This window comes from Mustelus asterias, chromosome 24, assembly GCF_964213995.1.
Source record: "Mustelus asterias chromosome 24, sMusAst1.hap1.1, whole genome shotgun sequence".
Classification (NCBI taxonomy): domain Eukaryota; kingdom Metazoa; phylum Chordata; class Chondrichthyes; order Carcharhiniformes; family Triakidae; genus Mustelus; species Mustelus asterias.
In genome coordinates this window covers 59,609,954-59,629,996 of record NC_135824.1, presented here as the reverse complement: position 1 = coordinate 59,629,996, position 20,043 = coordinate 59,609,954, and the positions used below count along the sequence as shown (strand labels likewise).

Below are 20,043 nucleotides of genomic sequence, written 5' to 3'. Positions count from 1 at the left end.
CAGTCCGAAAGACGTGCTGGTTAGGGTGCATTGGCCATGCTAAATTCTCCCTCAGTGTACCCGAACAGGCGCCGGAGTGTGGCGACGAGGGGATTTTCACAGTAACTTCATCGCAGTGTTAATGTAAGCCTTACTTGTGACACTAATAAATAAACTTTACTTTTCAAATTCAGCTCCCCTAATCTGTGGGAATTGGCACTAAACCAAAATCTGTACATTTAATGAAAGGATTGCGCGCGCGCCAGCCCACAAAACCGTGATTACTTTGTCGACCTTATTGAAGACATTGGAAGTTAATGAATGTTGAGTTTGATAAGTCAGTAATTGAATGCTTGGGCCCTTCGCTCTCACAGAGCAGTGCACTGTAGTTGCGTTTTGTACTCAGTGTGGTTATGTGTTTACCTTTTTTTAAACTTGTCCCTTAACTCTCAGACAAATGTGGTGCCAGCCCTTCCGTGCCTGAAGTGAATCCTTGCTCCACTGTCTCCAGTGACTTGATTACTCCCACAGCATAGAGAAGATGGAGAGCCTAGATAACCAGCAACAAGAGACACAGCTGTCTGGACCTCTGCCAGTGACAGACTCGCTTTTTCGTACTGTTTATACACCCTTATCAAATAGCTGTCCAAGTGTCAGCAACAGTGCAGTCACCTCCTACACATGTAGTGTGCACTTGGAGTGCTGGGGATTATTTTTAACATTAATACTCAAACAAAAATTTAAAGAGGAAGTAACTGTCCCGTGAGCGCCACAAATAAAGACTGGTTATGGATCACAGAAGCTGCAGATAATTTTGGTCGCGCCCAGCCAGAGCTTGTTAACCTGCTGTCCATTGAGGGCGGCACGGGGATTAGCACTGCTGCCTCACAGCACCAGGGACCCGGGTTCCATAGAACCATAGAAAATTACAGCTCAGAAACAGGCCTTTTGGCCCTTCTTGTCTGTGCCGAACCATTTTATGCCTAGTCCCACTGACCTGCACTTGGACCATATCCCTCCACACCCCTCTCATCCATGAACCCGTCCAAGTTTTTCTTAAATGTTAAAAGTGACCCCGCATTTACCACTTTATCCGGCAGCTCATTCCACACTCCCACCACTCTCTGCGTGAAGAAGCCCCCCCTAATATTCCCTTTAAACTTTTCTCCTTTCACCCTTAACCCATGCCCTCTGGTTTTTTTCTCCCCTCGCCTCAGCGGAAAAAGCCTGCTTGCATTCACTCTATCTATACCCATCAAAATCTTATACACCTCTATCAAATCTCCCCTCAATCTTCTACGCTCCAGGGAATAAAGTCCCAACCTATTCAATCTCTCTCTGTAACTCAGCTTCTCAAGTCCCGGCAACATCCTTGTGAACCTTCTCTGCACTCTTTCAATCTTATTTACATCCTTCCTGTAACTAGGTGACCAAAACTGTACACAATACTCCAAATTCGGCCTCACCAATGCCTTATATAACCTTACCATAACACTCCAACTTTTATACTCGATACTCCGATTTATAAAGGCCAATGTACCAAAGGTTTGATTCCTGATTTGGGTCACTGTCTGCACGTTCTCCCCGTGTCTGCGTGGGTTTCCTCCGGGTGCTCCGGTTTCCTCCCACGCTCCAAAGATGTGCAGGTTACGTGGATTGGCCATGCTAAATTGCCCCTTAGTGCCCAATGATGTGTAAGGTAGGTGCAGTGGCCATTCTAAATTGCCCCTTAGTGACAAAGATGTGCAGATTAGGTAGATTAGCCATGCCAAATTCATAGTCATAGAGGTTTACAGCATGGAAACAGGCCCTTCGGCCCAACTTGCACCCTTTTCTTTTAAACCCCTAAACTAATCCCAGTTGCCCGCATTTGGCCCATATCCCTCTATACCCATCGTACCCATGTAACTACCTAAATGCTTTTTAAAAGATAAAATTGTACCCGCCTCTACTACTACCTCTGGCAGCTTGTTCCAGACACTCACCACCCTCTGTGAACAAATTGCCCCTCTGGACACTTTTGTATCTCTCCCCTCTCACCTTAAACCTATGCCCTCTAGTTTTAGACTCCCCTACCTTTGGGAAAAGATATTGACTATCTACCTTGTCTATGCCCCTCATTATTTTATAGACCTCTATAAGGTCACCCCTCAGCCTCCTACGCTCCAGAGAAAAAAGTCCCAGTCTATTCAGCCTCTCCTTATAACTCAAACCATCAAGTCCCGGTAGCATCCTAGTAAATCTTTTCTGCACTCTTTCTAGTTTAATAATATCCTTTCTATAATAGGGTGACCAGAATTGCACACAGTATTCCAAATGTGGCCTTACCAGTGTCTTGTACAACTTTAACAAGACGTCCCAACTCCTGTATTCAATGTTCTGACCGATGAAACCAAGCATGCCGAATGCCTTCTTCACCAGTCTGTCCACCTGTGACTCCACTTACAAGGAGCTATGAACCTGTACCCCGAGTTCTCTTTGTTCTGTAATTCTCCCCAGCGCCCTACCATTAACTGAGTAAGTCCTGCCCTGGTTCAATCTACCAAAATGCATTACCTTGCATTTGTCTAAATTAAACTCCATCTGCCATTCGTCAGCCCACTGGCCCAATTGATCAAGATTCCATTGCAATTGGGGTTAACTTTCTTCACTGTCCACTATGCCACCAATCTTGATGTCATCTGCAAACTTACTAACCATGTCCCCAATATTCTCATCCAAATCATTAATATAAATGACAAATAACAGTGGGCCCAGCACTGATCCCTGAGGTACACCGCTGGTCACAGGTCTCCAGTTTGAAAAACAACTCTCTACAACCACCCTCTGGCTTCTGTCAAGAAGCCAATTTTGTATCCATTTAGATACCTCACCCTGGATCCCGTGAGATTTAACTTTATGCAACAACCTACCATGCGGTATCTTGTCAAAGGCCTTGCTAAAGTCCATGTAGACAACATCAACTGCACTGCCCTCATCTACCTTCTTGGTTACCCCTTCAAAAAACTCAATCAAATTTGTGAGACATGATTTTCCACTCACAAAGCCATGCTGACTGTCCCTAATCAGTCCTTGCATCTCTAAATGCCTATAGATCCTGTCTCTCAGAATACCTTCCAACAATTTACCCACCACAGATGTGAGGCTCACCGGCCTGTAGTTCCCAGGCTTTTCCCTGCAGCCCTTACACAAAGGCACAACATTTGCCACTCTCCAATCTTCAGGCACCTCACCCGTGACTATCGATGATTCAAATATCTCGGCTAGGGGACCCGCAATTTCCTCCCTAGCCTCCCACAACATCCTGGGATATACCTCATCAAGTTCCAGAGATTTATCTACCCTGATGCGCTTTAAGACTTCCAGCACCTCCTTCTCTGTAATATGTACACTCCTCAAGACATCACTATTTATTTCCCCAAGTTCCCTCACATCCATGCTTTTCTCAACAGTGAATACTGATGAGAAATCTTCATTTAGGATCTCACCCATCTCTTGTGGATCCGCACGTAGATGACCTTGTTGATCCTTAAGAGGCCCTACTCTCTCCCTTGTTACTCTTTTGCCCTTTACGTGTTTGTAGAAGCTCTAATTGCCCCTTAGTGCCCAAAGATGTGCAGGTTAGGTGGATTGGCCATGCTAAATTGCCCCTTAGTGTCCAAAGATGTGCAGGTTAGGTGGCTTGGCCAAGCTAAATTGCCCCATAGTGTCCAAAGATGTGCAGGTTAGGTGGCTTGGCCAAGCTAAATTGCCCCATAGTGTCCAAAGATGTGCAGGTTAGGTGGATTGGCCATGCTAAATGCATGGGTTTTACGAGGATTGGGTGGGGAAGAGGGCCTGGGTAAGATGCACTGACAGAGAAAGTTAGTGCAGACTCGATAGGCTGAATGGCCTCCATTTGCACTCTAGGGATTCTATGATTCAATAATTAATAAAGGTGAGTTCAGTCGTAGAACGGAGAATGCGAGTCCTTTTGCATGCGGGGCCTACATCAGGATGTAGTCCACCCTGATAACTTGTGTCTCCTGCGGATGGGTTCTAAGGTAATTGAATTTGATGAGTCTAACCAGATGGGTGCAATCTAGGGGGCAGAGTTTATGAGACTGACCAGCTAGTCCAGCAAAGCTGTCTTCAACTGACTGTAATAGTTAAACTCTTCATCCTCACCCCTACCCGCATTCTCTGCCTCAGACATCCACCGCGTACCCACCCTGGTCACCTGTAACCTGTAAACAAACAGGGCCAATAACGGAAAGATTGCACATAATAATCCATCTTCCTCGATCAAAACCTGTCCAGAGATCACACGGGTCAGGCGTTAACCTGCAGAGGCACTTGCCTTATTTGATTGAACCCCTGTCCCAGTCCAGAACTGGTCCAGCTGCCCGCTGAACACATTCAAGGAGTCAGTACCCACCACAGCAGCTGGCAATTAGAGTCAAAGAGGTTTACAGCATGGAAACAGACCCTTCAGCCCAACCTGTCCATGCCGCCCCTTTTTTTCAACCACTAAGGTGGTCCCAATTGCCCGCGTTTGGTCCACATCCTTCTATAACGATCTTAGCCATGTAACTATCTAAATGCTTTTTAAAAGGCAAAATTGTACCCACCTCTACTACTACCTCTGACAGCTCGTTCCAAACACTCACCACCCTCTATGTGAAAAAAGTACACCTTTGGACTCTTTGTATCTCTCCCCTCTCACCTTAAACCTATGCCCTCTAGTTTTAACTCCCCTACCTTTGGGAAAATATACTGACTGACCAGCTGATCTGTGCCCCTCGTTATTTTATAGACCTCTATAAGATCACCCCTCAGCCTCCTACGCTCCAGAGAAAAAAGTCCCAGTCTATCCAGTCTCTCATAACTCAAACCATCAAGTCCCGGTAGCATCCTAGTAAATCTTTTCTGCACTCTTTCTAGTTTAATAATATCCTTTCTATAATAGGGTGACCAGAACTGCACACAGTATTCCAAGCGTGGCCTTACCAATGTCTTGTACAACTTCAACAAGACATTTATTCGCGAGAGAGACTGGGGTTCATTCCCAGAGCATCGTTCAGTGTCAGCGCTTGCTGTGAGGAGGCTGAAACCCTCACAGCAGAGCACCAGTTGCTGTTTTAGACATGCTAAATGCAGATGCCTGGGAGTGAACTGCAGAACTGCCCCTAGGGTTGGCAGGGTGAGGGAAGGGGACTCAGAATTCTGTTGTAGTTTCCCTCCCCCATTAAAAGCGAACTGATTCCTAGCCATTGACTTGGAATGTGCTGCCTGAGAGGGTGGTTTGATGCTTGTAGGTCCAATCAAGAGAATTTATTAATTTATTAGTGTCGCAAGTAGGCTTACATTAACACTGCCATGAAGTTACTGTGAAAATCCCCCAGTCGCCACACTCCAGCGCCTGTTCGGGTACACTGAGGGAGAATTTAGCACGGCCAATGCACCCTAACCAACATGTCTTTCGGACTGTGGGAGGAAATCGGAGCACCCGGAGGAAACCCACGCAGACACGGGGAGAACGTACAGACTCCGCGCAGACAGTGACCCAAGCCGGGAATTGAACCCTGAGTCCCTGGCGCTGTGAGGCAGCAGTGCTAACCACTGTGCCACCCAGAGGGCAGTTGAGAGTCATTGCTGTGGCTCTGGAGCCACATGTAGGCCAGACCGGATAAGGACGGCAGATTTCCTTCCCTCAAGGACATTAGTGACCCAGATGGGTTTTTACAACAATCGAACTCAGTCTTGGTCCAACATTACCCGAGAGTAGCTTTTAATTCCAAATTTTATTAATTGAATTTAAATTCCACCAGCTGCCATGGGTGGGATTTGAACCCGTGTCCCCAGAGCATTAGCCTGGGTCACTAGATTTCTAATCCAGCAATACTATCACAATGTCCCCCAAATCTTCCCTTTTCAAATATTTATCCAGTTCCTTTTTGGAAATGCAATCTGTTTTTGCCACTCTTTCAGGCAATAAATTCAACCAACTCAAGAACAGCTTCTTCCCTGCTGCCGTCAGACTTTTGAATGGACCTACCTTGCACTAAGTTGATCTTTCTCTACACCCTAGCTGTGACTGTAACACTAATTCTGCACCCTCTCCTTTCCTTCTCCCCTATGTACTCTATGAACGGTATGTTTTATTGGATAGCACGCAAGAAACAATACTATTCACTATCATAGAAACTAGAAGCAGGAGGAGGCCATTCGGCCCTTCGAACCTGCTCCACCATTCAGTTTGATCATGGCTGATCATCGAATTCAATATCCTCTTCCCCACCCCCTTCCCCCCCCCCCCCCACCCCCCCATATCCCTTGATCCCTTTCGCCCCAAGAACTATATCTAATTCCTTCTTGAAATCACACGACATTTTGGCCTCAACTTTTTTCTGTGGGAGTGAATTCCACATATTCACCACCCTCTGGGTGAAGAAATTTCTCCTCACCTCAGTCCTAAAGGTTTACCTCAAACTATGACCCCCTAATCCCAATACATGTGACAACAATAATCAAACCAAATAATTGGCACCTTGGGAGCGGCACAGTGGTTAGCACTGCTGCTTCACTGCGCCAGGGACCCGAGTTCGATTCCCGGCTTGGGTCACTGTCTGTGCGGAATCTGCACGTTCTCCCCGTGTCTGCGTGGGTTTCCTCCGATTGCTCCGGTTTCCTCCCACAGTCCGAAAGGCATGCTGGCCGTGCTAAATTCTCCCTCAACATAGATAGGGAGGAGTGACACCGCAAGGACCATCACTACGTCCGAGGCTCCAGTTTAAAAGTTTGTTTGTTCGTGTCGCAGGTAGGTTTGTGCTTTCTTCCCTCCAGGTGCTCCGGTTTCCTCTCACAGTCCAAACATGTGCGGGTTAGGTTGATTGGCCGTGCTAAATTGACCCTAGTGTCGGGGGATTAGCAGGGTAAATGTGTGGGGTTACGGGGATAGGGCCTGGGTGGGATTGTGGTCGGTGCAGACTCGAATGGCCTCCTTCTACAGTGTAGGATTCTATAATTCTAACTCGCAGCGTAAAATAAGTTCTCCACATCTTCATCCCTCCCCGATTCTTTTGTTTCTTAACCTTAGTTTGCCAGTGGTAATGCGCCCTTTGAAGAAACGAGGAATCTCATGCTTTGTTGTCTTCAGTGCTTCTTTTATTCTTTTTCTGACAGTTCTGTTGAAATTCCGAGCCGCTAAGACCCGCGATCCGATGCCCGAGAGCTATGAGGAAGATTCTGAATTCCTGCTGCAGCTGAAGAACGACGTTTTGGATTCGTTAGGGGTGAAGAGTGACCTGCTGACAGATGAGTTTGTCAGGTCAGTCATTCCTTTGTCTGTGCCGGCGACGTAACTATCTCAGCCACCTCGTAACCTGGCCCAGGATAAAAGCCAACGATCTGATCGTGTGGCTTCCCCTCGTCTGGGGCAGACGACAGGACAGTTTTAAATACTAGCTGCTCTCTGGTACCTTCATTGGAACGGTGGCACCGTGGTTAGCACTGCTACCTCACAGCTGCAGGGACACGGGTTCGATTCCAGCCATGGGTCACAGTCTATGTGGATTCTGCATGTTCTCCCCATGTCTGCATGGGTTTCCTCCGGGTGCTCCGGTTTCCTCCCACAGTCCGAACGATGTGCTGGTTAGGGTGCATTGGCCGTGCTATCTTCTCCCTCAGTGTACCCGAACAGGTGCCGGAGTGTGGCGACCAGGGGATTTTCACGTAACTTCATTGAGTGTTAATGTAAGCCTGCTTGTGACACTAATAAATAAACTTATTGGTTTGTTTGTAAGGCCCACGCGGCTCCCTTGTCTGTTGGAGTTAAATCCATCACAGTTTGTGGTAGAAGCAAGGGGCCATTCAGTCCATCATGCTTGTGCCAGGTTTTTGAAGGAGTTAGCTAATTAATCCCACTCAGCCCACCCATGCTCTTTCCCCATAACCTACAATTCCTCCCTCTTTTATCCACTTCCGTCTGAAATTTAATCTGCTTCCACCACCCTCCACATGCTGGCCCAGGTAACAATGATGTGGAGATGCTGGCGTTGGACTGGGGTAAACACAGTAAGAAGTTTAACAACACCAGGTTAAAGTCCAACAGGTTTATTTGGTAGCAAAAGCCACACAAGCTTTCGAGGCTCTAAGCCCCTTCTTCAGGTGAGTGGGAATTCTGTTCACAAACTTCTTACTGTGTTTACCCCAATCCAACGCCGGCATCTCCACATCAGAAATGCTCACAGACAGGGCACTCAGAGACACAAACTCAATTTACAGAATTCAATTTACAGAACTTTAACCTGGTGTTGTTAAACTTCTTACTGAGGTAGCAATGGCCAGACTATAGCCATGAGCGAGGCGGAGTTGGGCCTTGACCTTGTGCTTGCGTGAGGATCGTCCGGTGTGAAAAAATGCTGAATGGGTGAGAAGGAGCATGCCTGCCTTCCCCCCTCTTCCATTCCCTCCTCTGCTCCCCCAGCCCCCAAGACCAGGTCTCCAAAAAATAAATTAGGGGCATAGATAGTCAGCATCTTTTCCCAAAGGAAGGGGAGTCTAAAGATAGAGGGCATATGTTTCAGGTGAGAGGGGAGAGATACAAAAGTGTCCAGAGGGGCAATTTTTTCACACACAGAGTGGTGAGTGTTTGGAACAAGCTGCCAGAGGTCGTAGTAGAGGCGGGTACAATTTTGTCTTTTAAAAAGCATTTAGGCAATTGCATGGGTATAGAGGGATATGGGACAAATGCAGGCAATTTTGATATGATTTGATGTATTATTGTCACATGTATTTGTATACAGTGAAAAGTATTGTTTCTTGTGCGCTATACAGACAAAGCATACTGTTCATAGAGAAGGAGAGGGTGCAGAATGTAGTGTTACAGTCATAGCTAGGGTGTAGAGAAAGATCAACTTAATGCGAGGTAGGTCCATTCAAATGTCTGATGGCAGCAGGGAAGCAGCTGTTCTTGGGTCAGTTGGTACGTGACCTCAGAGTTTTGTATCTTTTTCCCGACGGAAGAAAGTGGAAGAGAGAATGTCCGGGGTGCGTGGGGTCCTTGATTATGCTGGCTGCTCTTCCAAGGCAGCGGGAAGTGTAGACAGAGTCAATGGATGGGAGGCTGGTTTGCGTGATGGATTGGGCTGCATTCACAACCTTTTATAGTTTCTTGCGGTCTTGGGCAGAGCAGGAGCCATACCAAGCTGTGATACAACCAGAAAGAATGCTTTCTATGGTGCATCTGTAAAAGTTGGCGAGAGTCGTAGCGGACATGCCAAATTTCCTTGGCCTTCTGAGAAAGTAGAGGCGTTGGTGGGCTTTCTTAACTATAGTTTCGGCAGGTGGGACTAGCTTGATGGTAAAAACCAGGTGGCATGGACAAGTTGGGCCGAAGGGCCTGTTTCCATGCTGTAATCCTCTTTGAATCTATGGCACCATACAGGCCATTCCGTAAAGAATCGGTTCCTCTTCTGGGGAATGAGAGATTAACCGAGAGGATGGTTCGATGTGTATCGAGTAGTCTGAGGGTTTTTACAGGTGGTAAGATGAAACCAAGGAGGAAACCCTTTATAACCATGAAGGGCAGGTGTTTAATATCACTGGTGGTTAAAGGTGTCAGCTTCCCCTCACTTATTGAACAATCCAAATTCATTGTACAAAATATTCAATCTGTGCAAGCTTTCCAGTCTTTTGGTTTAACTGCAGGTTCCATTTGCTTAATTCGGATTGGAGAATTCTTTGCCCCAAACGTCACTGTGCAAATCCCCGGGGTCAGGCTCGACTCTGCACCCAGGACTGAGCGAGGCAGTGTTTGCACTGCCAGTTGCTACATTAGAACCCTACAGTGCTGAAGGAGGCCATTGGGCCCACCCACCTGCATCAACAACAATCCCACCCAGGCCCTCTCCCCATAACCCCACGTAATCCCCCTGACACTAAGGGGCAATCCCACCCAGACCTGTTCCCCGTAACCCCAAGAATTTATCCCACTAATTCCCCTAACCTACACATATTTGGACACTAAGGGCAATTTAGCATGACCAATCCCCCTAACCTACACATCTTGGGACATTAAGGGGCAATTTAGCACGGCCAATCCCCCTAACCTACACATCTTGGGACACTAAGGGGCAATTTAGCATGGCCAATCCCCCTAACCTACACATCTTGGGACACTAAGGGGTAATTTAGCATGGACAATCCCCCTAACCTACACATCTTGGGACACTAAGGGGTAATTTAGCATGGACAATCCCCCTAACCTACACATCTTGGGACACTAAGGGGCAATTTAGCATGGCCAATCCCCCTAACCTACACATCTTTGGAGTGTGGAAGGAAACCGGAGCTCCCGGAGGAAACCCACACAGACACGGGGAGAATGTGCAAACTCCGCACAGGCAGTGACCCAAGCCGGGAATCGAACCCAGGTCCCCGGCATGGTGAGGCAGCAGTGCTAACCACTGTGCCGCCACAGTGGGTTTTGCAACAAGCAATCGGCTTCATGGTCACCATTTCTGAGATTAGTTTTCAAATCCAGATTCTTTTATTAATTGAATTTAAATTCCTCTCGCAGCTATGATGGGATTTGAACCTTTGTCCTCAGAGCGTTAGACTGGGTCTCTGGATTACGAGTCCAGTGACATTGTCACTACGCCACCGTCTCCCCCTAAGATTATAAACTGTGTCTGTTCCTTCCTTCAGCTCCTGTTTCTCCGAGCTAGCACCGGTGTGTGCTGTTGTGGGCGGAGTGCTTAGTCAGGAAATCGTAAAGGTAAGACTGTGTATAAGCAGCGAATCAGTAAATATTTAACAGGTTTGGCCTGTGCTCAGGTAGAGGTGTCAGGTATGACGGAGAGTTGTCCCCAGCCAACCCATACATTGTGCCTTTGGCACATATACTTGTTCAACCCATATCCTGTGGATGTGGTGTATCTGGATTTCCAGAAGGCATTTGACAAGGTGCCGCACCAAAGACTGCTGCATAAGATAAAGGTGCACAGTGTTACGGGTAATGTATTAGCATGGATAGAGGATTGGTTAACTAACAGAAAGCAAAGAGTGGGGGTAAATGGGTGTTTTTCTGGTTGGCGATCAGTGACTAGTGGTGTGCCTCAGGGATCAGTGTTGGGACCGCAATTGTTTATGGTTTACATAGATGATTTGGAGTTGGGGACCAAGTGTAGTGTGTCAAAATTCGCAGATGACACTAAGATGGGTGGAAGAGCAAAGTGTGCAGAGGACACTGAAAGTCTGCAAAGGGATATAGGTAGTCTAAGTGAGTGGACGAGGGTCTGGCAGATGGAGTACAATGTTGGTAAATGTGAGGTCATCCATTTTGGTAGGAATAACAGCAAAATTGACTATTATTTAAATGGTAAAAAATTTCAACATGCTGCTGTGCAGAGGGACCTGGGTGTCCTTGTGCAGGAATCTCAAGGAGTTGGTTTGCAGGTGCAGCAGGTAATTAAGAAGGCAAATGGAATTTTGTCCTTCATTGCTAGAGGGATGGAGTTTAAAAACAGCGAGGTTATGTTGCAGCTGTATAAGGTGCTGGTGAGGCCACACCTGGAGTACTGTGTACAGTTTTGGTCTCCTTACTTGAGAAAGGATATACTGGCATTGGAGGGGGTGCAGAGGAGATTCACTAGGTTGATTCCAGAGTTGAGAGGGTTGGCTTATGAGGAGAGACTGAGTAGACTGGGGCTATACTCATTGGAATTCAGAAGAATGAAGAGAGATCTTTCGAAACATATAAGATTATGAAGGGAATAGATAAAATAGAAGCAGGGAAGTTGTTTCCACTGGCTGGTGAAACCAGAACTAGGGGGCATAGCCTCAAAATAAGGGGGAGCAGATTTAGGACTGAGTTGAGGAAGAACTTCTTCACCCAAAGGGTTGTGAATCTGTGGAATTCCCTGCCCAGTGAAGCAGTTGAGGTTACCTCATTGAATGTTTTTAAGGCAAGGATAGATACATTTTTGAACAGTAAAGGAATTAAGGGTTATGGTGAGCGGGCGGGTAAGTGGAGCTGAGTCCACGAAAAGATCAGCCATGATCTTATTGAATGGCGGGGCAGGTTCGAGGGGCCAGATGGCCTACTCCTGCTACTAGTTCTTATGTTCTTATGGTCTAACCCTTCCGAAAGCAGAACTAGTCAACACTAGATGAAGGGAAGTGTGGTTGCAGAAGAAGGTTTATGTTTCCACAGTAAGCGTGCAGAGCAACAGGCCTGATCAGAGTATCTGAGTTCAGTTGGTGCAACCGATATTTATGTAATGGTGGAATAAGAGAGTGCACTACCACACCTCAGATTGTGTAACTCAGATCGATGTTACTGGGATGGCACAGTGGGTTAGCACTGCTGCCTCACAGCGCCAGGGACCCAGGTTCGATTCCCAGCTTGGGTCACTGTCTGTGTGGAGTTTGCACGCTCTCCCCGTGTCTGTGTGGGTTTCCTCCGGGTGCTCCGGTTTCCTCCCACACTCCAAAGATGTGCGGGTTAGGTGCTAAATTCTCCCTCAGTGTACCCGAACAGGGCGTCGGAGTGTGGCGACTAGGAGATTTTCACAGCAATTTAAATGCAGCGTTAGTGTAAGCCTATTTGTGACACTAATAAATAAACTTTAAAACTTCAAAGTGGTTGAGCTGCATTGCATTGGAAGCAGTTCAGAGAAAGTTCAGCAGATTGATTCCTGGGATGAAGATATTGTCTAATGAGGAAGGGTTAGAGCTGCTGCCTCTCAGCGCCAGGGACCCGGATTCAGTTCCAGCCTCGGGTGACTGTGTGGAGTCTGCACGTTCTCCCCGTGTCTGCGTGGGTTTCCTCCGGGTGCTCCGGTTTCCTCCCATAGTCAAAAGATGTGCAGGTTAGGTGGATTGGCCATGCTAAATTGGCCCTTAGTATCAAGGGGTTAGCAGGGTAAATAGGTGGGTAAAACGCTCCACAGTCGAACAAGTTGATGCCACTCAAAGAACAAAGATAAGTACAGCACAGGAACAGACCCTTCGGCCCTCCAAGCCCATGCCGATCCTGATGCCCCATCTAAACTAAAAAAAAATCTGCCCTTACTCCGTGCATATCCCTCTATTCCCTCCCTATTCATGGACCCATCCAGATGTCTCTTAAATGTTGCTAATCTTCCGGCTACCACCACCTCCTCTGGCAGCGAGTTCTAGGCACCCACCACTCTCTGCGTGAAAAACCTCTCCCCGAACATCTCCCTTAAACTTTCCCCCCCTCACCTTGGACCTGTGCCCCCTTGTCATTGACACTTCCACCCTGGGGAAAAGCCTCTGACTATCCATCCTTTCTACGCCTCTGATAATTTTGTAGACCTCTATCAGGTCTCCCCTCAACCTCCGTCTTTCCGGTGAAAACAATCCTAATTTATTCAACCTCTCCTCATAGCCAACGCCCCTCGAGAGACCAGGCAACATCCTGGTGAATCCTCTTTGCACTCTCTCCAAAGCTTCCACGTCCCCCCGGTAGTGTGGCACGCAATACTCCAAATGCGGCCTAACCAAGGTTTTATATAGCTGCAACATGATTTGCCGCTCACCATCTAAACTTAAATGTGAAGAGTGGATGTGTAGGTGAGGCAGAGGAGAGCATCTGTGCACTGCAGCGAGAGTTAGCACGTTCCGAGGAGGCTACTGGCAGGAAGTACAGGCCAAGCTGCTGATATCGGTGGCAGTTTTATAAATAACTTTCCGGCTGGACTGGCTGCTGCTGCTGCTGAATGAATGAATGAATCCCTGACTGTGCGCTCTTCGCAGGCTTTGTCTCAACGCGACCCGCCCCACAACAACTTCTTCTTCTTTGACGGGTTGAAAAGTAACGGGATTGTCGACTGCATCGGAGCCAATTGAAGACCGACCCGGGGAGATTGGGAAATGGTTACCCAGTGTTGGAACTCACCTCAATGTCCACAGCTTCTGGCAGAGAGAGAGAGAGATCTTCGGGTCTCAAAACTCGAAGATGAGTTCGGACCAGGATAAGACAAACTTGTTTAGTAAGAACCTGAAGGAAGTTGAATTGACGGACAGCGATGTAGAAATCACTGTCTGAAATCTCCACTTTGCAAATAAATGCTGTTTAAAGCCACTTGCATGCCAATACTCGGTTTCGGTTTATCAGTAACGCTGATGTTATCTCTTGCAGGTCTGGTTATTAGTTACTTCTCCTGCCCTGTTGCATGCAGCCGGATTGACTATATTTCAGTGCCTGGCACTGTTGGTTTCGTCAACGGATGTGTCTTGGTTTGCCCCCCCACGCGTTTCATGCGTGTAAACATGCACGCATTTGCACCACTGAGGTCTTTATGGGCAAGTCAGATTCGAGGCTGAGCTTATTCCTTCAGTCCATCCAGCGTGCCCCGAACACTAAGGGCAAAGGTTCATTGACCTCGAGCAGGATTCTCCGGTCTGGGGCGAGCACGGCTGGAAATTTCCGCCCTAATATTATAGCCATCGGCCGGAATTTTACCGGCACCGGGGCGGACGAGGCTCGGAGGCTCCCGTGCTGGGAATTGAACCCCGGATCCCTGGCATTGTGAGGCAGCAGTGCTAACCACTGTGCCACCGTGCCGCCAGGGTTGACACACCCTCTTAGCCTGCAGTCCCCTTTCCTTATCTTCTCCCCACCCCCACTCTTCACTGAATTCCATTCTTTCTGGATTCTGACTCCCCCGTGGTGTTCTGTTGAAAATCAGCTTTAAAGGTTAGCATCGTCCCAATAGAAACGCTCCATCGGCCACGGGCGGGATCATACGAACCTCGGGCGGACGTGCCAGTAAAATTCCATCCATAATGTCATTCAAATTCCAGAGCGACTACATTACTATAACATTAACTCTGAAAAACTAGTTAATAACCTCCATAGAATCGTAGAACCCCCTACAGTGCAGAAGGAGGCCATTCGGCCCATTGAGTCTGCACCCACCACAATCCCGCACCGACCCTATTCCCGTAACTCAACATATTTACCCTGCTAATCCCCTGACACTAAGGGTCAATTTAGCCTGGTCAATCCACCTAACTCGCACGTCTTTGGAGTGTGGGAGGGAACTGGAGCACCCGGAGGAAACCCACGCAGACACGGGGAGAATGTGCAGACTCCGCACAGACGGTGATCCGTGCTGGGAATTGAACCCCGGATCCCTGGCATTGTGAGGCAGCAGTGCTAACCACTGTGCCACCGTCCCGCCAGGGTTGACACACCCTCTTAGCCTGCAGTCCCCTTTCCTTACCTTCTCCCCACCCCCACTCTTCACTGAATTCCATTCTTTCTGGATTCTGACTCCCCCGTGGTGTTCTGTTGAAAATCAGCTTTAAAGGTTAGCATCGTCCCAATAGAAACGCTCAACATGTGAAGATCGATGGGCCGAGTGGCCTAATTCTGCTCCCATGTCATATGGTTTAACACACACACATATCTTTGGACTGTGGGAGGAAACCCACACAGACATGGGGAGAACGTGCAAACTCCACATCGACAGTCACCTGAGGCCAGAATCGAACCCGGGTCCCTGGCACGGGTATATTCACTCCAACCTTTGCGTGCAGATCCATAAACCTTCAGAAAGGCTCAAGTTGAGAAGTTTGTCTTGTCGTTTCGGGAACTCTGAGATATCCCATGAGCGAACTGCTCTGGGAGCTTAATATTCAAACCTGTGGAAGATTCTTTGGCCCATTTGACCTGACCACCCCAGATTGCCAATCCCTATCTTCCTTTTCAAAAACTGCTTGGACTGGCAGACAGCACCTCGTCCAAAGGCCGATACCTGGGCAGCACGCGGGCACAGTGGTCAGCACGGCTGCCTCTCCGTGCCAGGGACCCGGGTTCGATTCTGGCCTCAGGTGGCTGTCGATGTGGAGTTTGCACGTTCTCCCCATGTCTGTGTGGGTTTCCTCCCACAGTCCAAAGATATGTGTGTGTTAAACCATAAGACATGGGAGCAGAATTAGGCCACTCGGCCCATCGAGTCTGCTTTGCCATTCAATCATGGCTGATTTTTTTTCTCATTCCCATTCTCCTACCTTTTCCCCATAACCCCTGATCCCCTTATTAATCAAGAACCTATCTATATCTGTCTTAAAGACACTCAATGACCTGGCCTCCACAGCCTTCTGCGGCAAAGAATTCCACAGATTCACCACTCTCTGGCTGAAGAAATTCCTCCTCATCTCTGTTTTAAAGGATCGTCCCTTTTGCCTGAGGTTGTGCCCTCTGGTTCTAGTTTTTCCTACGAGTGGAAACATCCTCTCCGCGTCCACTCTATCCAGGCCCCGCAGTATCCTGTAAGTTTCAATAAGATCCCCCCCCCCTCATCCTTCTAAACTCCAACCGGTTGATTGGCCATGCTCAATTGACCCTAGTGTCAGGGGGATTAGCAGGGAAAATGTGTGGGGTTACAGGAATAGGGCCTGGATGGGATTGTGGTCAGTGCAGACTTGATGGGCCGAATGGCCTCCTTCCGTACTGTAAGGATTCAATGATTCTACAGCACACCTATTCATAGAATCCCTTCAGTGCAGAAGGAGACCATTCGGCCCATCGAGTCTGCACCGACTCTCCGACAAAGCATTTTACCCAGGACCACTCCTTGCCCTATCTCCATTTACCCCAGTAATCCCCATAACCTACACTAAGAGACACTTTAGCATGGACAACCCACCTAACCCGCACGTCTTTGGACTGTGGGAGAAATGTGGAGTCTGCACGTTCTCCCTGTGTCTGCGTGGGTTTTCTCCGGGTGCTCCGGTTTCCTCCCACAGTCCGAAAGACATGCTGGTTAGGGTGGATTGGCCGTGCTAAATTCTCCCTCAGTGTACCCGAACAGGTGCCGGAGCGTGGCGACTAGGGGATTTTCACAGTAACTTCATTGCAGTGTTAATGTAAGACTACTTGTGACAGTAATAAATAAAACCGCCAAGGCTGGAACTGAACCCGGGTCCCTGGTGCTCTGAGGCAGCAGTGCTAACCACTGTGTCACTCACGAGCCACCAATCTGCTGCCCTATTGTAAAGCACTGGGCTGTTAATGGATTATTAATTCGTTTGAGGTTTTAAATCAAGAATTGCTGACTTAGAAGTCTTTCTGTCTCAAACACTTATTGACAGCAACTCATAGATAAAACTCTGTTTTAATAAATCTACTTTTTCCAAAGTCTTCAGTATCAAAGAACAAAGAACAATACAGCACAGGAACAGGCCCTTCGGCCCTCCAAGCCCGCGCCGCTCCCCGGTCCAGGATTGAATCCTGAATCCAGGATCCCCGCCCAATTTTCCAGCCTATCTACATACCAATATCCTATCCACCGAGCTGTCCCTCACAGCTACGATGCTTTGTTCATTACAACCTATTAACTTACCCCCACCCCCCCATTCCAGACCATGTGATCTCCAGGGAGAGGCGAAAACCCAGAGTGAAAAACCCCAGGGCCAATATGGGGAAAAAAAAATCTGGGAAATTCCTCTCCGACCCCCTGAGGCGATCGAAACGAGTCCAGGAGATCACAATGGCCCCGATCGGAAAATGCTTCCCAACCCTAGTCATTTCCACTTCCACGAACACCATATGAATTCCCTGCCCCCGAGACAGGTTCCCAACTATCCGCAGTCTCACTCTGTACTGGCACCAGCAAGATGATTGTAGAATGAAGCCTTGAAACGAGAAACCAGGAACAATTAGCCCGCGCCGCTCCCTGGTCCAAACTAGACCACTCTTTTGTATCCCTCCATTCCCACTCCGTTCATATAGCTGTCTAGATAAGTCTTAAACGTTCCCAGTGTGTCCGCCTCCACCACCTTGCCCGGCAACACATTCCAGGCCCCCACGACCCTCTGTGTGAAATATGTCCTTCTGATATCTGTGTTAAACCTCCCCCCCTTCACCTTGAACCTATGACCCCTCGTGAACGTCACCACCGACCCGGGGAAAAGCTTCCCACCGTTCACCCTATCTATGCCTTTCATAATTTTATACACCTCTATTAAGTCTCCCCTCATCCTCCGTCTTTCCAAGGAGAACAATCCCAGTTTCCCCAATCTCTCCTCATAACCAAGCCCCTCCATACCAGGCAACATCCTGGTAAACCTCCTCTGTACTCTCTCCAAAGCCTCCACGTCCTTCTGGTAGTGTGGCGACCAGAACTGGACGCAGTATTCCAAATGCGGCCGAACCAACGTTCTATACATCTGCAACATCAGACCCCAACTTTTATACTCTATGCCCCGTCCTATAAAGGCAAGCATGCCATATGCCTTCTTCACCACCTTCTCCACCTGTGACGTCACCTTCAAAGATCTGTGGACTTGCACACCCAGGTCCCTCTGCGTCTCTACACCCTTTATGGTTCTTCCATTTATCATGTAGCTCCTCCCTACATTATTCCCACCAAAATGCATCACTTCGCATTTATCAGGATTGAACTCCATCTGCCATTTCCTTGCCCAAATTTCCAGCCTATCTATATCCTTCTGTAGTCTCTGACAATGTTCCTCACTATCTGCAAGTCCTGCCAGTTTTGTGTCGTCCGCAAACTTACTGATCACCCCAGTTAATCCTTCTTCCAGATCATTTATATAAATCACAAACAGCAGAGGTCCCAATACAGAGCCCTGCGGAACACCACTAGTCACAGGCCTCCAGCCGGAAAAAGACCCTTCCACTACCACCCTCTGTCTTCTATGACCAAGCCAGTTCTCCACCCATCTAGCCACCTCCCCCTTTATCCCATGGGATCCAACCTTTTTCACTAGCCTACCATGAGGGACTTTGTCAAATGCTTTACTAAAATCCATATAGACAACATCCACGGCCCTTCCTTCGTCAACCATTTTGGTCACTTCTTCAAAAAACACCACCAGGTTCGTGAGGCATGACCTCCCCCTCACAAAACCATGTTGACTATCGTTAATGAGTTTATTCCTTTCTAAATGCGCATACATCCTATCTTTAAGAATCTTCTCCAACAACTTCCCCACCACGGACGTCAAGCTCACCGGCCTATAATTACCCGGGTTATCCTTCCTACCCTTCTTAAATAACGGGACCACATTGGCTATCCTCCAATCCTCTGGGACCTCACCTGTGTCCAGTGACGAGACAAAGATTTGCGTCAGAGGCCCAACGATTTCACCTCTCGTCTCCCTGAGCAGCCTTGGATAGATTCCATCAGGCCCTGGGGATTTGTCAGTCTTTATATTCTCTAACAAACCTAACACTTCCTCCTTTGTAATGGAGATTTTCTCCAACGGTTCAACACTCCCCTCCGAGACACTCCCAGTCAACACATCCCTCTCCTTAGTGAATACCGACGCAAAGTATTCATTTAGGATCTCCCCTACCTCTTTGGGCTCCAAGCATAAGTCCCCACTTTTGTCCCTGAGAGGTCCGATTTTTTCCCTTACAACCCTTTTGTTCCTAACGTATGAATAAAATGCCTTTGGATTCTCCTTAATCCTGTCTGCCAAGAACATTTCGTGACCCCTTTTTGCTCTTCTAATTCCCCGTTTGAGTATTTTCCTACTTTCATTATACTCCTCCAGAGCTCCCTCCGTTTTTAGCTGCTTGGACCTAACATACGCCTCTCTTTTCCTTTTGACCAGTCCCTCAATTTCCCTGGTTATCCACGGTTCTCTAATCCTACCCTTCCTATCCTTCTTTTTTACAGGCACATGCTTGTCCTGTAGCCCTAACAACCGTTCCTTAAAAGACTGCCACATACCAGATGTGGATTTACCCTCAAACAGCCTCTCCCAATCAAGAGCTGCCAATTTCTGCCTGATCCCAATAAAGTTAGCCTTCCCCCAATCCAACACCTTACCCTTGGGACACCACTCATCCTTTTCCATCACTATCCTAAAGCTAACAGTCACTATCCTAAAGCTAACAAATATTAAGGACAATTTCCCACCCCCACGTTGTATTGTATTATTCCAGTCATAGAATCCCTACAGTGCACAGGAGGCCATTCAGCCCATCGAGTCTGCACCGACCACAATCCCACCCAGCCCCTATCTGCATAACCCCACGCATTTACCCTGCTAATCCCTCTAACCTAGTCTCCCTGA

General features: G+C 48.0%; 1 protein-coding gene across 1 annotated transcript in view; it reads left to right on the top strand.

The window, feature by feature from the left end:
* The window catches only part of sae1 (SUMO1 activating enzyme subunit 1), a 146,071-nt gene extending 131,921 nt beyond the window's left edge, over window positions 1-14,150 (top strand). The window contains exons 7-9 of the mRNA XM_078241859.1: window positions 7,144-7,288; window positions 10,669-10,738; window positions 13,744-14,150. Of these exons, the coding sequence (XP_078097985.1) occupies window positions 7,144-7,288; window positions 10,669-10,738; window positions 13,744-13,836 (308 nt within the window). The 3' untranslated portion in view covers window positions 13,837-14,150. The remainder of the gene's footprint in view (window positions 1-7,143; window positions 7,289-10,668; window positions 10,739-13,743) is intronic.
* Window positions 14,151-20,043: the final 5,893 nt, after the last annotated feature.